General features: G+C 38.1%; 1 protein-coding gene across 1 annotated transcript in view; it reads left to right on the forward strand.

The window, feature by feature from the left end:
• Positions 1-17,516, forward strand: part of cnnm2b (cyclin and CBS domain divalent metal cation transport mediator 2b) — a 295,147-nt gene that overhangs the window by 217,058 nt on the left and 60,573 nt on the right. The window contains exons 5-6 of the mRNA XM_061880950.1: positions 4,770-4,863; positions 10,658-10,717. Of these exons, the coding sequence (XP_061736934.1) occupies positions 4,770-4,863; positions 10,658-10,717 (154 nt within the window). The remainder of the gene's footprint in view (positions 1-4,769; positions 4,864-10,657; positions 10,718-17,516) is intronic.

Below are 17,516 nucleotides of genomic sequence, written 5' to 3' on the forward strand. Positions count from 1 at the left end.
AGCCCGGGCACACCTGGTCGTGGTTGCCAATCAGGCTTCAATTAATGCCTGCCTCGCCCTCTAGTCAGGGCTGAAAGATTGTGTCTTTTGAGTATTGTCAATACTTCTGTGCATGCTAATTGCCATGTTTGTTTGCTGCACCTCTTGCGCTATAATTAAAAAGGCTCTTACCTGCACGTCGCTACCTGTCTCCTGCATAGTCGAGTAGATCGTAATACAATTTGTATTATTATAATATTTGAGTGACTATGCTGCATGTAGATGTTTTTAAAGCTGCTCGATGTCACCTGCTGTCCCTGTTTTATCGGTGTCAGAGCTTGGTCCGCACTGCCGGCAGAAGGTGGGACCCATGTATGGTATTTGTTGGACTCCAACAGGGCAGCCCTTTGTCACGGGTTCTTTCGTAACTTTTATGGTCAACATTTCTAGATGTAGTCAGGTTGTTGAGGGGATACCGTTTGATGGCTACAGGATTAGGTCTCTGCTTTTTGCAGATGATGTGGTCCTGGTGGCTTCATCTGTTCAGGATCTTCAGCTCTCACTGGATCGGTTTTCAGCAGAGTGTGAAGCGACTGGGATGAAAATCGGCACCTCTAAGTCGGAATCCATGATTCTCACCCGGAAATGGGTGGAGTGCCATTTCTGGGTTGGGGAGGAGATCTTGCCCCAAGTCGAAGAGTTCAAGTACCTCGGAGTCTTGTTCATGAGTGAGGGAAGAGTGGATTGCGAAATCGACAAGCGGACCTGTCCGACATCTGGAGTGATGCGGACACTGTATCAATCTGTTGTGATGAAGAACGAGCTCAGCCGGAAATCAAAGCTCTCAATTTACCGGTAAATCTACGTTCTCATGCTCAAATATGGCCATGACCTTTGGGTTATGACCGTAAGGACAAGATCATGGGTACAAGCGGCCAAAATGAGTTTCATCCATTGGATTGTGGGGCTCTCCCTTAGAGATAAGGTGAGAAGCTCTGTCATTCGGGAGGAGCTCAAAGTCAAGCCACTGCTCCTCCACATTGAGAGAAGCAAGATGAGGTGATTCGAATATCTGGTCAGGATACTCCTCAGACACCTCTATGGGGATGTGTTTAGGGTGTGTAGGAGGCCACAGGGAAGACCTAGGACACATTGGGGAGACACTAGCTGTGTCTCAATTCGGGGGATGCATTCTTCCAAGGACCCAGCCCATGCGGTCGGCCAAGTGTGGGTCCTGGCGAGAGTCCTCCAGCAGTGGCTGGAGCGATATGAATTGGGACAGTCTAACACTTCCTGGTTAGGGCAGTTGTCCCTGTCCTTAGATTTGCTGCTCAGTCGCACAAGGTTGAATAATGACACACTTAAAGGGGAACATTATCACCAGACCTATGTAAGCGTCAATATATACCTTGATGTTGCAGAAAAAAGACCATATATTTTTTTAACCGATTTCCGAACTCTAAATGGGTGAATTTTGGCGAATTAAACTCCTTTCTATTTATCGCTCTCGGAGCGATGATGTCAGAACGTGACGTCACCTAGATAATAAAGCCGCCATTTTCTCAAACACATTACAAACACCGCATCTCAGCTCTGTTATTTTCCGTTTTTTCGACTATTTCCTGGAACCTTGGAGACATCATGCCTCGTCGGTGTGTTGTCGGAGGGTGTAACAACACTAACAGGGAGGGATTCAAGTTGCACCACTGGCCCAAAGATGCGAAAGTGGCAAGAAATTGGACGAAATTTGTTCAAAATACAAGGGTGTGGAGAAAGCCGACGAAATAGTCAGTCGTTTGTTCCGCACACTTTACCGACGAAAGCTATGCTACTACAGAGAAGGCAAGATTGTGTGGATATCCTGCGACACTCAAAGCAGATGCATCTCCAACGATAAAGTCAAAGAAATCTGCCGCCAGACACCCATCGAATGTGCCGGAGTGTCTGCACATTTTACCGGCGATGCTAAGGCAGACATGGCACAGAGATGTATGGATATCCTGCAGATGCATTTCCAATAATAAAGTCAAAGAAATCTGCCGCCAGACCCCCGTTGAATGTGCCGGAGTGTCTGCACATTTTACCGGCGATGTTAAGGCAGACATGGCACGGAGATGTATGGATATCCTGCAGATGCATTTCCAACGATAAAGTCAAAGAAATCACAAAGGTGAGTTTTGTTGATGTTATTGACTTGTGTGCTAGTCAAACATATTTGGTCGCGGCATGACTGCCAGCTAATCGATGCTAACATGCTATTTAGGCTAGCTGTATGTACATTTGAAACTATATTTACATCCAGCGTTTCCTTCTACCCACATTTAATGCCAAACAAACACTTAACAATCGATGGATTTAAGTTGATCCAGTGTCACAAAATGCAAAACTTTCGATCGTTGGTCTGCACATTTTACCGGCGATGCTAAGGCAGACATTGCACAGAGATGTATGGATATCCTGCAGATGCATTTCCAACGATAAATTCACCGAAATCACAAAGGTGAGTTTTGTTGATGTTATTGACTTATGTGCTAATCAGACATATTTGGTCGCGGCATGACTGCCAGCTAATCAATGCTAACATGCTATTTAGGCTAGCTTTATGTACATGTATAGCTATATTTGCATCCAGTGTTTCCCTCCACCCACATTTAATGCCAAACAAACACTTACTAATCGACGGATTTAAGTTGATCCAGTGTTACAAGATGCGAAACTTCCGATCATTTGGTTTGCACATTTTACCGGCGATGCTAAGGCAAACATGGCTGAATAGCGTCAATAGCTATTCGCTCAATAGCTTCAGTTTCTTCTTCAATTTTGTTTTCGCTATCTGCCTCCATACTCCAACCATCCGTTTCAATACATGCGTAATCTGTTGAATCGCTTAAGCCGCTGAAATCCGAGTCTGAATCCGAGCTAATGTCGCTATATCTTGCTGTGGTATCCACCATTTGTTTGTATTGGCATCGCTATGTGACGTCACAGGAAAATAGACGTTGGCTTCACAGATAGCGAAAATCAGGCACTTTAAAGCTTTTTTTAGGGATATTGTGGGACGGGTAACATTTAGAAAAAAATTTCAAAAAATGAAATAAGCCACTGGGAACTGATTTTTATTGGTTTTAACCGTTCTGAAATTGTGATAATGTTCCCCTTTCAGACAAGAATGTCGAAAGGTTTTTTTTTTTGTGTTCTTTTGGTCCCTTACCTTGTTTTAGAGGGGAGCAACTAAGCTCTATCCATTGGATGTTTCGTTCGGTTAGAGCCAGCCAACCATAGGATATGGTTGTCATGGAGATGTGTCACGTGTTGACAAACATTCTAAAGCTGTTATTCCTAATTATTAGTGAATGGTGGATTTATTTTTATGCATGTGAAAGCTTGTTGTAGTGGGACTTGTACCTTTTAAAAACACAAATAGCAGGTACTTTATTGATATGTGAGTCACAATTGATGTACTTTTCTAATCTTGCATGATAGCCAGTAATAGTAAATATTATTATTATCATATAATTATTTGCAGTGAAGGCAGAGGAAATTAATCACGACTACGGTTTCAGCACATGATTTTATTAATTCATACAGGTTATAAAAATACTTTGTTCAAAAAAAAATAATAAAAAAATAGTTAAACACAGGATCACAATAATCAATAATAAAATGTATCATTTTCAAATAACATGCAAATGCAAGCAAAAAAACATTGATACACACACTTAGAGTACTTCACAATTCCAGCCACACATTAATAGAACATAATAAAGTTAACTTCTTGCAGTTAAAAAATGGGAAATTAAAAAGGTATTCGGCTTTAATTCCAAACATTGAAAAAAAAAACATCCCAGCTCAACATGTCTGCTTTTAGCTGTTTTAAATGAATAAATAAGGCTATACTTACATTTTACAGTTGCTCTTTCCGCTCTGCAAAGCGCCGCCGGGTTAAAAAATATTTTCAATTTTGCATGCACAAAGGATCTTGGGATATGAAAGGACGCGAAGTGCCATCGTCTGCTGGGGCGGGGGGAGCATGGCCAGAGACAGGAGCAGACCCAACAAAGCAACCAAGATAGCCGACTCCGCCCTCGGTCGACCACTACCTCTCGGCCAGTGTCCAGTTCGCATGGATGAGCGAGGATGCGTCTAAGTATACCGAGGTGTCCGATACCTACTCATTCAGCCAAGACACTGTGAAGCTTGTCCATCCAGGCGCTCAGTGCCAGCTCTGCAGTCCTGTCTCTTCATCCACATCTCCTCCAGTCTCTCCAAACGGATTCAGGTGTGGCAGAGACCCAGCAACTGGTGTCCAGGCCTAAAAGACAAGAGGGAAACATCAGGAACACAAAAGGAGGATACAGGAGCACAGAGTCCTGCTTGAACTTTTTTTCATTTTGATACGGCCTTCGCTCACCTCAATGACATCAGCATCACACAAATGCGCACGCCGAAAGATGCAGCCAAAATTTAGTTATAGCTACTGTCACCCAGCTGCCCCGGGAACGCCTCCGGGATCCCCAGGGAGGAGCTGGACGAAGTGGCTGGGGAGAGGGAAGTCTGGGCCTCTCTGCTTAGTCGGCTGCCCCCGCGACCCGACCTCGGATAAGCGGAAGAAGATGGATGGATTTATGAATGACAATTAAACACATTGAATGTTTTTTGCATTTGCATAAATTACGTTTATTTGTATTTATATTTCAATAGATTCCAAATACAAACAACAATGAGGTTACGGAGCGTACAAATGTTATTTTTTATTTTTATTTTTTAAATTCTGAATCTGATTTCTACAGGGAAAAGTTGAAGTGGAGGCAGGAAAAGAGGGGATGAAGTTTGAAGCAGGAGCGTTTTCCTTCTATGGGATGATGGCCCTTACTGTCTCACCAGGTGAGAGCTGTGATCACACAACTTGCTCATTATTTTCATCTGCCCAGACTTTAAAAACATATTTTTTTTTGCTATTCTCATCTTTATTGCAGCTAATGCAAAGTTTTGTTTTCTAAATACAAAATGCAGCGGAATCACACATCTTCAGATAAACTAATTGTTGTGGACTCTGTAGGAATCTTTTACGACTGGTGTGTCAAACTTGTTACTTCTACCACTGTTTTTTTTTTTAATTATAGCTACTGAGCTGCCATTTTTTCACAATAAAAAACAATGGTAGAGTTATTTAAATTTACAATAATATGCCGTAAAAAAACGGTCAATTTTCCTGTAAAAACTATTGTCACTTTTTCAGTGCGTTTCCCACCTAGGCCTTCAGAGATGTCCTGCTTGGTCCGACTTTAATAAATAACTCTTAAAATACCATAATTTATGTCCCCACATGACTACGGCTGGAGAAATACTTTGCAGAAACACATTTGCGCACTACTGGATATTGAAACACCTCAACAGTGTACAAAACAGGCTATATTTTGGCACATTAAAACATCAATAACATACCTTATGTGGTACTGTCACAATTAAAATACTTGTAAAATACATATTACATCTGGGAAAATAAATAAATAAAATATTTGAACTTTTTAAAAAAAAGTGAGAACCGATGATTTCTCGGGTATGGCTCCGGTGCATCTTCCCGCTTTTCGCAAATTACAACTTGTGATTGGATTCTCACTTGGGAGTGACGAGTGAAAATCCAATATCAGTCTCATTCAGCGTAAGGCTACCTAGATAGGTTACTGTCAACAACTCGTGATCTGATTGGCTATCGCAACTGTCTATCAACTGTCTATCCGGCGGAATTCATACAGCGCTGGCAACAAGCTAGCTGAATTCTGATTGGATAAAAGCTCTAACGTTAAAAACAAGGAGCCAAATAAGACATGAAGAGAATATCATTAACACTTTATGGTAAATAGATTAAAATGTACTTTTATTAATCTATGATCATGATTTATGTTAGGCCAGCAAAGAAGGCCTTGCTGGCCCTAACGGCACACCACTGGTACAATCTGATAAATAACTTGCTATAAAATCATAAGTCAAGCCGATATTTAAGTGTTTACTTTTATTTTAACAAAAAAAACTGTTTGGAAAGGAGGATATGTGTTGCTATATTATTAAAGTTTAAAACATATGCAATTTCATGCAGTAAATATATTTCGTTCTTTCAAAATGGGAGGAATTAATACATATTTGAGAAAAGATAAGGAACTTTGATGCACATTATTTCTAGGCGTTAGTGGGCCACAATGCACAAACTGAAATCGAAGTAAGATTAAATATCTCAAATAAGGGTGATATTTGCTTATTTTCTGTCTGAAAAGATAATTCTTCTCACTAAGCAGATTTTATGTTAGAGTGTTTTACTTGTTTTAAGTGTTTTGCTTCTAAATGATCTCAGTAAGATATTACAGTTTGTTGCTGAGATTTGATGACCTATATTGAGTTGCTTGAAACTAGAATATCAACTGTTGCAAAGCTGTCTCATCAACACTCACAAGTATAAAACTACTCTTTTAAAGTAACAATTTCTTACTTCCAGCATGAAAAAAAAGAATCATGATGCCGAGCACATATCATTATGTCAAGATGATGGCACTAGAATTTTCTTAATTTAAGAATATTTTTCAACATATTGAGCAAAATTTTCTCTTTTTTTCTACCAGGAAAAGTGCACTTGTTATTAGTGAGAATGTACTTATATTAAGGTATTTTGGGGTTCATTGAGGTTAGCTAATTTTACTTGTTTTGGAAAGTCTTGACAAGCCGAATTTTCTTGTTCTATTGGCAGATAATTTTGCTTAGTTCAAGTAAAATACCCCTCATTTTTGTATTTTTGTTTTTCTTGTTTTTGAACACTGACTTATTGCAGTGCAGCATTTAGTCACACTGCAAAAACTGAAATCTAAGTAAGATGAAATATCTCAAATAAGGGTGAGATTTGCTTATTTTCTGTCTGATAAGATAATTATTCTCACTAAGCAGATTTTATAATGGAGTGTTTTACTTATTTTAAGTGTTTTGCTCCTAAATGATCTCAGTAAGATATTACAGTTTGTTGCTGAGATTTGATGACCTATATTGAGTAAAACATGCTTGAAACTAGAATATCAACTGTTGCAAAGCTGTCATCAACACTCACAAGTATAAAACCACTTTTTTAAAGTAACAATTTCTTACTTCAAGCATGAAAAAAAAAGAATCATGATGCCGAGCACATATCATTATGTCAAGATGATGGCACTAGAATTTTCTTAAATTAAGAATATTTTTCAACATACTGATCAAAAAGGTATCTTTTTTTCTACCAAGAAAAGTGCACTTGTTATTTGTGAGAATGTACTTATTTTAAGGTATTTTTGGGTTCATCGAGGTTAGCTAATTTTACTTGTTTTGGAAAGTCTTGACAAGCCGAATTTTCTTGTTCTATTGGCAGATAATTTTTGTATTATTGTTTTTCTTGTTTTTGAACTCTGACTTTTTCCAGTGCAGCATTTAGTCACACTGCAAAAACTGAAATCTAAGAAGAAATATCTCAAATGAGGGTGATATTTGCTTATTTTCTGTCTGAAAAGATAATTCTTCTCACTAAGCAGATTTTATAATAGAGTGTTTTACTTATTTTAAGTGTTTTGCTCCTAAATGATCTCAGTAAGATATTACAGCTTGTTGCTGAGATTTGATGACCTATATCGAGTTGCTTGAAACTAGAATATCAACTGTTGCAAAGCTTTGTCATCAACACTCACAAGTATAAAAAAGTACTGTTTTTAAGTAACAATTTCTTACTTCAAGCATGAGAAAAAAAGAATCATGATGCCGAGCTCATATCATTATGTCAAGATGATGGCACTAGAATTTTCTTAATTTAAGAATATTTTTCAACACACTGAGCAAAAAGGTATCTTTTTTTCTACCAAGAAAAGTGTGCTTGTTATTAGTGAGATTGTACTTATTTTAAGGTATTTTTGGGTTCATTGGGGTTAGCTAATTTTACTTGTTTTGGAAAGTCTTGACAAGCCGAATTTTCTTGTTCTATTGGCAGATAATTTTTGTATTATTGTTTTTCTTGTTTTTGAACTCTGACGTTTTGCAGTACAGCATGTAGTCACACTGCAAAAACTGAAATCTAAGATGAAATATCTCAAATAAGGGTGATATTTGCTTATTTTCTGTCTGAAAAGATAATTCTTCTCACTAAGCAGATTTTATAATGGAGTGTTTTACTTATTTTAACTGTTTTGCTCCTAAATGATCTCAGTAATATATTACAGTTTGTTGCTGAGATTTGATGATCTATATTGAGTAAAACATGCTTGAAACTAGAATATCAACTGTTGCAAAGCTGTCTCATCAACACTCACAAGTATAAAACTACTTTTTTAAAGTAACAATTTCTTACTTCAAGCATGAAAAAAAAAGAATCATGATGCCGAGCGCATATTATTATGTCAAGATGATGGCACTAGAATTTTCTTAATTTAAGAATATTTTTCAACATACTGAGCAAAAAGGTATCTTTTTTTCTACCAAGAAAAGTGCGCTTGTTATTAGTAAGATTGTACTTATTTTAAGGTATTTTTGGGTTCATCGAGGTTAGCTAATTTTACTTGTTTTGGAAAGTCTTGATAAGCCGAATTTTCTTGTTCTATTGGCAGATAATTTTTGTATTATTGTTTTTCTTGTTTTTGAACTCTGACTTTTTGCAGTGCAGCATTTAGTCACACTGCAAAAACTGAAATCTAAGATGAAATATCTCAAATAAGGGTGATAGTTGCTTATTTTCTGTCTGAAAAAATAATTCTTCTCACTAAGCAGATTTTATAATAGAGTGTTTTACTTATTTTAAGTGTTTTGCTCCTAAATGATCTCAGTAAGATATTACAGCTTTCCAAAACAAGTAAAATTAGCTAACCTCAATGAACCCCAAAATACCTAAAACTAAGTCCCGGGATGCCCAAAATGTCCATAACACACCTAGCCGAGTCCCACATGGAAGAGGGGGTAAAAGTTGGGAAAAGTTGGCAAAATTCCCAAACATGTTCAAAATACCTACCTAGGTTTGAGTCCCACAAGTCCCGCCACACAAGTCCCGGGATGCCCAAAATGTCCTTAACACACCCAGCCTAGTCCCACGGGGAAGGAGAGTAAAAGTTGGGAAAAGTCGGCAAAAGTCCCAAACATGTTCAAAATACCTACCCAGGTTCGAGTCCCACCAGTCCTGCCGCGCTAGTGCCGGGATCCCCAAAATGTCCATAACACACCCAGCCGAGTCTCACGGGGAGGAGGGGGTAAAAGTTGGTAAAGTCGGCAAAAGTCCCAAAAAAGTTCAAAATACCTACCCAGGTTCGAGTCCCACAAGTCCCGCCGCCGGTCGGGATGCACAAAGTGTCCAAAACGTACCCAGCAAAGTCCCACTGGAAGGCGGGGGAAAAAAGTGAGAAAAGTCTGTAAAATGTTCAAAAATTCATGTGGGACTCGAATCTGGGTAGGTATTTTGAATATTTTGGGGACTTTTGCTGACTTTTCCAACTTTCACCCTCTCCTCCCCGGGCATCCCGGGACTTGCGCGGCCGGTGGCGGGACTTGTGGGACTCGAACCTCGGTAGGTATTTTGAACATTTTTGGGACTTTGCCGATTTTTCTCCCCCACTTCCTGTGGGACTTTGCCGGGTGCGTTTTGGACATTTTTTGCATCCCAGGACCACCGTGGCAGGCGGCGGGACTCGTGTGACTGGAACCCGGGGAGTTATTTTGGACAAAATTATGACTTTTGACGCCTTCCTGTACACCATTGCTGGGTGTGTTTTGGACATTTGGACAAAAGTAGTTTCAAGCATGTTTTACTCAATATAGGTCATCAAATCTCAGCAACAAGCTGTAATATCTTACTGAGATCATTTAGGACCAAAACCCTTAAAACAAGTAAAACACTCTAACATAAAATCTTAGTGAGAAGAATGATCTTATCAGACAGAAAATAAGCAAATATCACCCTTATTTGAGATATTTAATCTTACTTAGATTTCACTTTTTGCAGTGTATAAAACTACTTTTTTAAAGTAATAATTTATTTTTCAAGCATGAAAAAAAAGAATCAAGATAATGACACTAGAATGTACTTAATTTAAGAATAAATATTCAACATATTGAGCAATTTTGGATTGTTTTTCTTGTTTTTGAACACTGACTTTTTACAGTGCATATAAAATTATGTAATTTCTGGAAGAAAAAAGACATCTTGATATTCTGTAGAAGTCAGCCTCTTGAAGTGTCACTCCTCACATTTCATTCATAAACTCCAGTATTCTCATTTCTTGCACGCAAGATGAGGCCAGATGGGACCTGGGAGACACCTACTGGTGAAAAGGAAACATGTCTGCTGTCTGAAATCCAGTTGGATTCTTAGGATTCTTCATTATGCTTTAAAAAAAAAAAAAGTGATTCCAAACCTCATTAGTGTGCAGAAGGAAATCATCCAGTTTCAGCTTATTGGTCTGAAACTACTATTATTACTATTATTATTTGATACCAGTGACGTGTAAGGACAGGCAGAACTATTAAATGTTCTTCCACTTTTCACTTGTTTATCCCCCTTTTCTGTGATATTTTTGTAATGCAAAATAACAGTTTGAAAATACATTTTTCAACTAGCATCAATCAAGTTTAGATATTTCTCATAATAATAATCTCTCACCACTCTTTATTATTTTGTCTCTTCCCCACAAAGTCCCACTGTCCCTCTCTCGAACCTTCGTCAACAGGGCCGACTCGTTAGCTGGATCACCAGGTACAGTATGCATTTCTCTACATTTTTTTTTTTAAACTAACATCTCTTTGCTAACCCCGTAAAGCACAATAAGTTCACACAAAGTTGTTGTCGGGTGTATGTGTGCTGCATGTGGGCGAAGTAGAAGGAAAAGAGTGTGAGGAAACAAACTTGAACACCCTCATCCTCTGAGCCATTATTCAAGTGGGCTGAATGGCGCAGCAGAATGGAGGCCCCAGATCGAAACCCAGGCTCCGCCCACCCCCCCTCGCCCCTAACCTTTAACCCTCTGACTGCATAAACAAGACCTACAGCTTACAGCCCCCTGCTGGACACCACTGAGCGTACATAGAAAGTGCTGCACGTACACATATGTCCACTTGCACATGCTTGGCATGCACGGGCTGCACCTGAAGGCACCACCAGCAAATTGAGCAATTTTTGGGGGTTTTTTTCATTACAACATTCGGAGTCAGACTATCACACTTTTGTGTTGGTCTCGCATTAATGTTGCACACATGGTTTCTTTTTTTAATATCATGCCCTGACCCCCGCTGCCTTTCAAAAGTGGAGTACTAATCTGCAAGAGTTCACATGCCAGGTCTTTGGCCCACTGTGCTGGGCCTGCACAAACACACACATCACACACACACACATTACACAGACACACTTATTCCGACGCGGGATTACATACATTCCAGTCGGCGTAGTACCATTAGGTCGGGCCAAGCTGTGTACACTTTGTTGTGTGCGATTTCCGCTAGGCTCCTCAAAGAGGTGGAAAACATAATCTGGCTTTAATTAAAAAAAAAAAAAAAAAAAAAAGAACAAATCTTTTCTACTGAATAATAACTGAATAATAAAAACCGCATGGCTGCAAAAAGTCTTTCAAGTACAGTAGTCCCTTGGTTTTTGTTGGTCAAAAGGTCAGACGAAGACGAATCGTACGAAAACCGAAGCCACTTTTCTCATAAGGAATACTGTATTTTCTTTTAAATAAGGCACACCAGATTACAAGGCGCATTAAAGGGCTCGTATTATAATTTATTCCTACATACAGTATAAAACACTTCCTTGTGGTCTACATAACATGTAATGGTGGTTCTCTGGTCAATATTTTGCATAGATTATGTTTTACAAACCGCTTTCAAGCCGCTTTCTGACCGTCTCTTCAGGATGCACCGTTTGGTTACAGTATTTTCCAGACCATAGGGCGCACCAGATTATAAGGCGCACTGTCGATGAATGGTATATTTTTGATAATTTTTCACATAAAAGATGCACTGGATTATCGGGTGTATTAAAGGAGTCATGTTATTATTCCATCCATCCCATCCATTTTCTACCGCTTATTCCCTTTCGGGGTCACGGGGGGCGCTGGCGCCTATCCCAGCTACAATCGGGCGGAAGGCAGTTATTATTTTTTTTCTAAATGTAAAACACTTCCTTGTGGTCTACATAACTTGTAATGGTGGTTCTTTGGTCAAAATGTTGCACAGATAATGTTTTACGGATCATCTTCAAGCCGCTTTCTGACAGTCGCTTCCGGATGCGTCCGACCGGAACTCTCTAATAACTAAAGTTCTTTGGGTGCAATAATGTAAACTCACTACACCGGTATGTTTTAGAACTTTCATGTTGAATTTACTGACAGATATAAGTAAGAACTTTACACTACTTTATATTAGAAATGGCAACATAGAACGATGAATGTCCCATAACAAGAAGATAGAGAAAAAGAAGAAGTTTATCAACTACGGTGTCTGTACAGACTACAAAGGCGGACCCACGCAATTTTTCAGGGTTTATGCAGATCCCAAATTATATTTCATGCAAAAGTTGCTTTTGCATAATATTGCGGAAAAAAACCCACCAGATAATATATCCTACCTTATACACACACCATAATAATACTCGTATGTTGAAGCACATCAAGCAGTGCAGCTTCAAAGTTCACCAAAGTCGTACTAAAGCACTTAAATAATCTGTCTTTAATCAAAAAAATGAGCAAATCTTCTATACTGAATATTAACTGAATAATAATAACCGCATCGCTGCAAAAAGTCTTTCAAGTACAGTAGTCCCTTGGTTTTTGTTAGTCACAAGGTCAGACGAAGACGAATCGTACGAAAACCGAAGACACTTTTCTAATAAGGAATACTGTATTTTTTTAAACATAAGGCACACCAGATTACAAGGCGCATTAAAGGGCTCATAATATAATTTATTCCTACATACAGTATAAAACACTTCCTTTTGGTCTACATAACATGTAATGGTGGTTCTCTGGTCAATATTTTGCATAGATTATGTTTTACAAACCACTTTCAAGCCGCTTTCTAACCGTCTCTTCAGGATTCACCGTTTGGTTACCGTATTTTCCAGACCATAGGGCGCACCAGATTATAAGGCGCACTGTCGATGAATGGTATATTTTCCATAATTTTTCATATAAAAGACGCACTGGATTATCGGGTGTATTAAAGGAGTCATGTTATTTTTTTTTTCTAAATGTAAAACACTTCCTTGTGGTCTACATAACATGTAATGGTGGTTCTTTGGTCAAAATGTGGCATGGATTATGTTTTATGGATCATCTTCCAGCCGCTTTCTGACAGTAGCTTCCGGATGCGTCCGACCGGAACTCTCTAATAACTAAAGTTCTTTGGGTGCATAATGTAAACTCACTACACCGGTATGTTTTAGCACTTTCATGGTGAGTTTACTGACGGATATAAGTAAGAATTTTACATTACTTTATATTAGAAATGGCAACAGCGGAGGATGAATGTCCCATAACAAGAAGATAGAGAAAAAGAAGAAGCTTATCAACTACGGTGTCTGTACAGACTACAAAGGCGGACTCACACATTTTTTCATGGTTGATGCAGATCCCAAATTATATATCATGCAAAAGTTGCTTTTGCATAATATTGCGAAAAAACCCCACCAGATAATATATCCTACCTTATATACACACCATAATAATACTTGTATGTTGAAGCACATCAAGCAGTGCGGCTTCATAGTTTACCAAAGTCGTACTAAAGCACTTAAATAATCTGTCTATAATTAAAAAATGAGCAAATCTTCTATACTGAATATTAACTGAATAATAATAACCGAATCGCTGCAGAAAGTCTTTCAAGTACAGTAGTCCCTTGGTTTTTTGTTAGTCAAAAGGTCAAACGAAGACAAATCGTACGAAAAACGAAGCAACTTTTCTCATAAGGAATACTGTATTTTTTTAAACATAAAGTGCACCAGATTACAAGGCGCATTAAAGGGCTTATATTATGGTTTATTCCTACATACAGTATAAAACACTTCCCTGTGGTCTACATAACATGTAATGGTGGTTCTCTGGTCAATATTTTGCATAGATTATGTTTTACAAACCGTTTTCAAGCCGCTTTCTGACTGTCTCTTCAGGATGCACCGTTTGGTTACCGTATTTTCCAGACCATAGGGCGCACCGGATTATAAGGCGCACTGTCGATGAATGGTATATTTTAGATAATTTTTCATATAAAAGACACACTGGATTATCGGGTGTATTAAAGGAGTCATGTTATTATTTATTTTCTAAATGTAAAACACTTGTGGTCTACATAACATGTAATGGTGGTTCTTTGGTCAAAATGTTGCACTGATGATGTTTTACGGATCATCTTCAAGCCGCTTTCTGACAGTCGCTTCCGGATGCGTCCGACCGGAACTCTCTAATAACTAAAGTTCTTTGGGTGCATAATGTAAACTCACTACACCGGTATGTTTTAGAGCTTTCATGTTGAATTTACTGACAGATATAAGTAAGAACTTTACACTACTTTATATTAGAAATGGCAACATCGAAGGATGAATGTCCCATAACAAGAAGATAGAGAAAAAGAAGAAGTTTATCAACTACGGTGTCTGTACAGACTACAAAGGCGGACTCACGCAATTTTTCAGGGTTTATGCAGATCCCAAATTATATATCATGCAAAAGTTGCTTTTGCATAATATTGCGGAAAAAAACACCAGATAATATATCCTACCTTATACACACACCATAATAATACTTGTATGTTGAAGCACATCAAGCAGTGCGGCTTCATAGTTTACCAAAGTCGTACTAAAACAGTTTAATAATCTGTCTTTAATTAAAAAAATTAGCAAATCTTCTATACTGAGTATTAACTGAATAATAATAACCGAATCGCTGCAGAAAGTCTTTCAAGTACAGTAGTCCCTTGGTTTTTTGTTAGTCAAAAGGTCAGACGAAGACGAATCGTACGAAAAACGAAGCAACTTTTCTCATAAGGAATACTGTATTTTTTTAAACATAAGGCGCATTGTCAATGAACGGATCTGTTCAGGTCTGTTGTCATACATAAGGCACATGGAATTTTGCATAATAGGGCGAAACAACAGGCCAGAAAATATGTCTCCTAGCAGATGCTATTTTGGGGTCCTTATACACACACCATAATAATACTCATATGTTGAACCACTGTACGTTTGACTATGGTAGCCGTAATGCTCCGACAATCCATCAAGCAGTGCGGCTTCATAGTTTACCAAAGTCGTACTGAAACACCTTGATGATCTGGCTTTAATTTTGAAAAATATATATATATATACACATATATATATATATATATATATATATATAATTTTTTTTTTTTTTTTTTTTCCTACTGAATAATAACTAAATGTCTGCTGAAAGTCTTGCAAGTACAGTAGACACTTGGTTTTTGTTAGTCAAAAGGTCAGTTGAAGACAAATCGTACAAAAACCAAAGCAAGTTTTCTCATAAGGAATACCGTTTTTTTTTTAAACATAAGGCGCACTGTCAATTATGGGTCTATTCGGGTATGTTGTCATATATAAGGCGCACCAAATTTTACGGCGCATTAAAGGGCTCATATTATGATTTTTTTTCTACATACAGTTTAAAACACAACATGTAATGGTGGTTCTCTGGTCAATATTTTGCATAGATTATGTTTTACAAACCGCTTTCATGCCACTTTCTAACCGTCTCTTCAGGATGCACCGTTTGGTTACCGTATTTTCCAGACCATAGGGCGCACCAGATTATAAGGCGCACTGCCGATGAATGGTCTATTTTCCATAATTTTTCATATAGAAGACGCACCCGATTATCGGGTGCATTAAAGGAGTCATATTTTTTTTTTTTTTCTGAATGGAAAACACTTCCTCATCTTCAAGCCGCTTTCTGAGAGTCGCTTCCGGATGCGTCCGACCGCAACTCTCTAATAACTAAAGTTTTTGGGTGCATAATGTAAACTCACTACACCTGTTTGTTTAGCACTTTCATGGCGAGGTTACTGACAGTAAGAACTTTACAGTACTTTATATTACAAATGGCAACAGTGGAGGATGAATGTCCCATAAGAAGAAGATAGAGAAAAAGAAGAAGCATATCGACTACGGTGTCCCTACAGACTACAAAGGCGGACCCACGCAATTTTTCAGGGTTTGTGCAGATCCCAAATTATATATCATGCAAAAGTTGCTTTTGCATAATATTGCGGAAAAAAACACCAGATAATATATCCTACCTTATACACACACCATAATAATACTTGTATGTTGAAGCACATCAAGCAGTGCGGCTTCATAGTTTACCAAAGTCTTACTAAAACACTTAAATAATCTGTCTATAATTTAAAAAATTATCAAATCTTCTCTACTGAATATTAACTGAATAATAATAACCGCATCGCTGCAGAAAGTATTTCAAGTACAGGTTTTTTGTTAGGCAAAAGGTCAGACGAAGACGAATCGTACGAAAAACAGAGCAACTTTTCTCATAAGGAATACTGTATTTTTTTAAACATAAGGCGCATTGTCAATGAACGGATCTGTTCAGGTCTGTTGTCGTACATAAGGCGCATAGAATTTTGCATAATAGGGCGAAACAACAGGCCAGAAAATATGTCTCCTAGCAGATGCTATTTTGGGGTCCTTATACACACACCATAATAATACTCATATGTTGAAGCACTGTACGTCTGACTATGGTAGCCGTAATGCTCCGACAATCCATCAAGCAGTGCGGCTTCATAGTTTACCAAAGTCGTACTGAAACACCTTGATGATCTGGCTTTAATTAAAAAAAATATATACATATATACACACATATATATATATATATATATATATTTTTATTTTTTTATTTTTTTTTTTTATTTTTTCCTACTGAATAATAACTAAATATCTGCTGAAAGTCTTGCAAGTACAGTAGACACTTGGTTTTTGTTAGTCAAAAGTTCAGATGAAGACAAATCGTACAAAAACCAAAGCAAGTTTTCTTATAAGGAATACCGTTTTTTTTTTTTTAAACATAAGGTGCATTGTCAAGTATGGGTCTATTCGGGTATGTTGTCATATATAAGGCGCACCAAATTTTACGGTTCATTAAAGGACTCATATTATGATTTTTTTTCTACATGCAGTTTAAAACACAACATGTAATGGTGGTTCTCTGGTCAATATTTTGCATAGATCATGTTTTACAAACCGCTTTCAAGCCACTTTCTAACTGTCTCTTCAGGATGCACCGTTATCGTATTTTCCAGACCATAGGGCGCACCGGATTATAAGGCGTACTGCCGATGAATGGTCTATTTTCCATAATTTTTCATATAAAAGACGCACCCGATAATCGGGTGCATTAAAGGAGTCATATTATTATTTTTTTTTTCTGAATGGAAAACACTTCCTCATCTTCAAGCCGCTTTCTGACAGTAGCTTCCGGATGCGTTCGACCGGAACTCTCTAATAACTGAAGTTCTTTGGGTGCGTAATG

This window comes from Nerophis ophidion, linkage group LG20, assembly GCF_033978795.1.
Source record: "Nerophis ophidion isolate RoL-2023_Sa linkage group LG20, RoL_Noph_v1.0, whole genome shotgun sequence".
Lineage (NCBI taxonomy): Eukaryota > Metazoa > Chordata > Actinopteri > Syngnathiformes > Syngnathidae > Nerophis > Nerophis ophidion.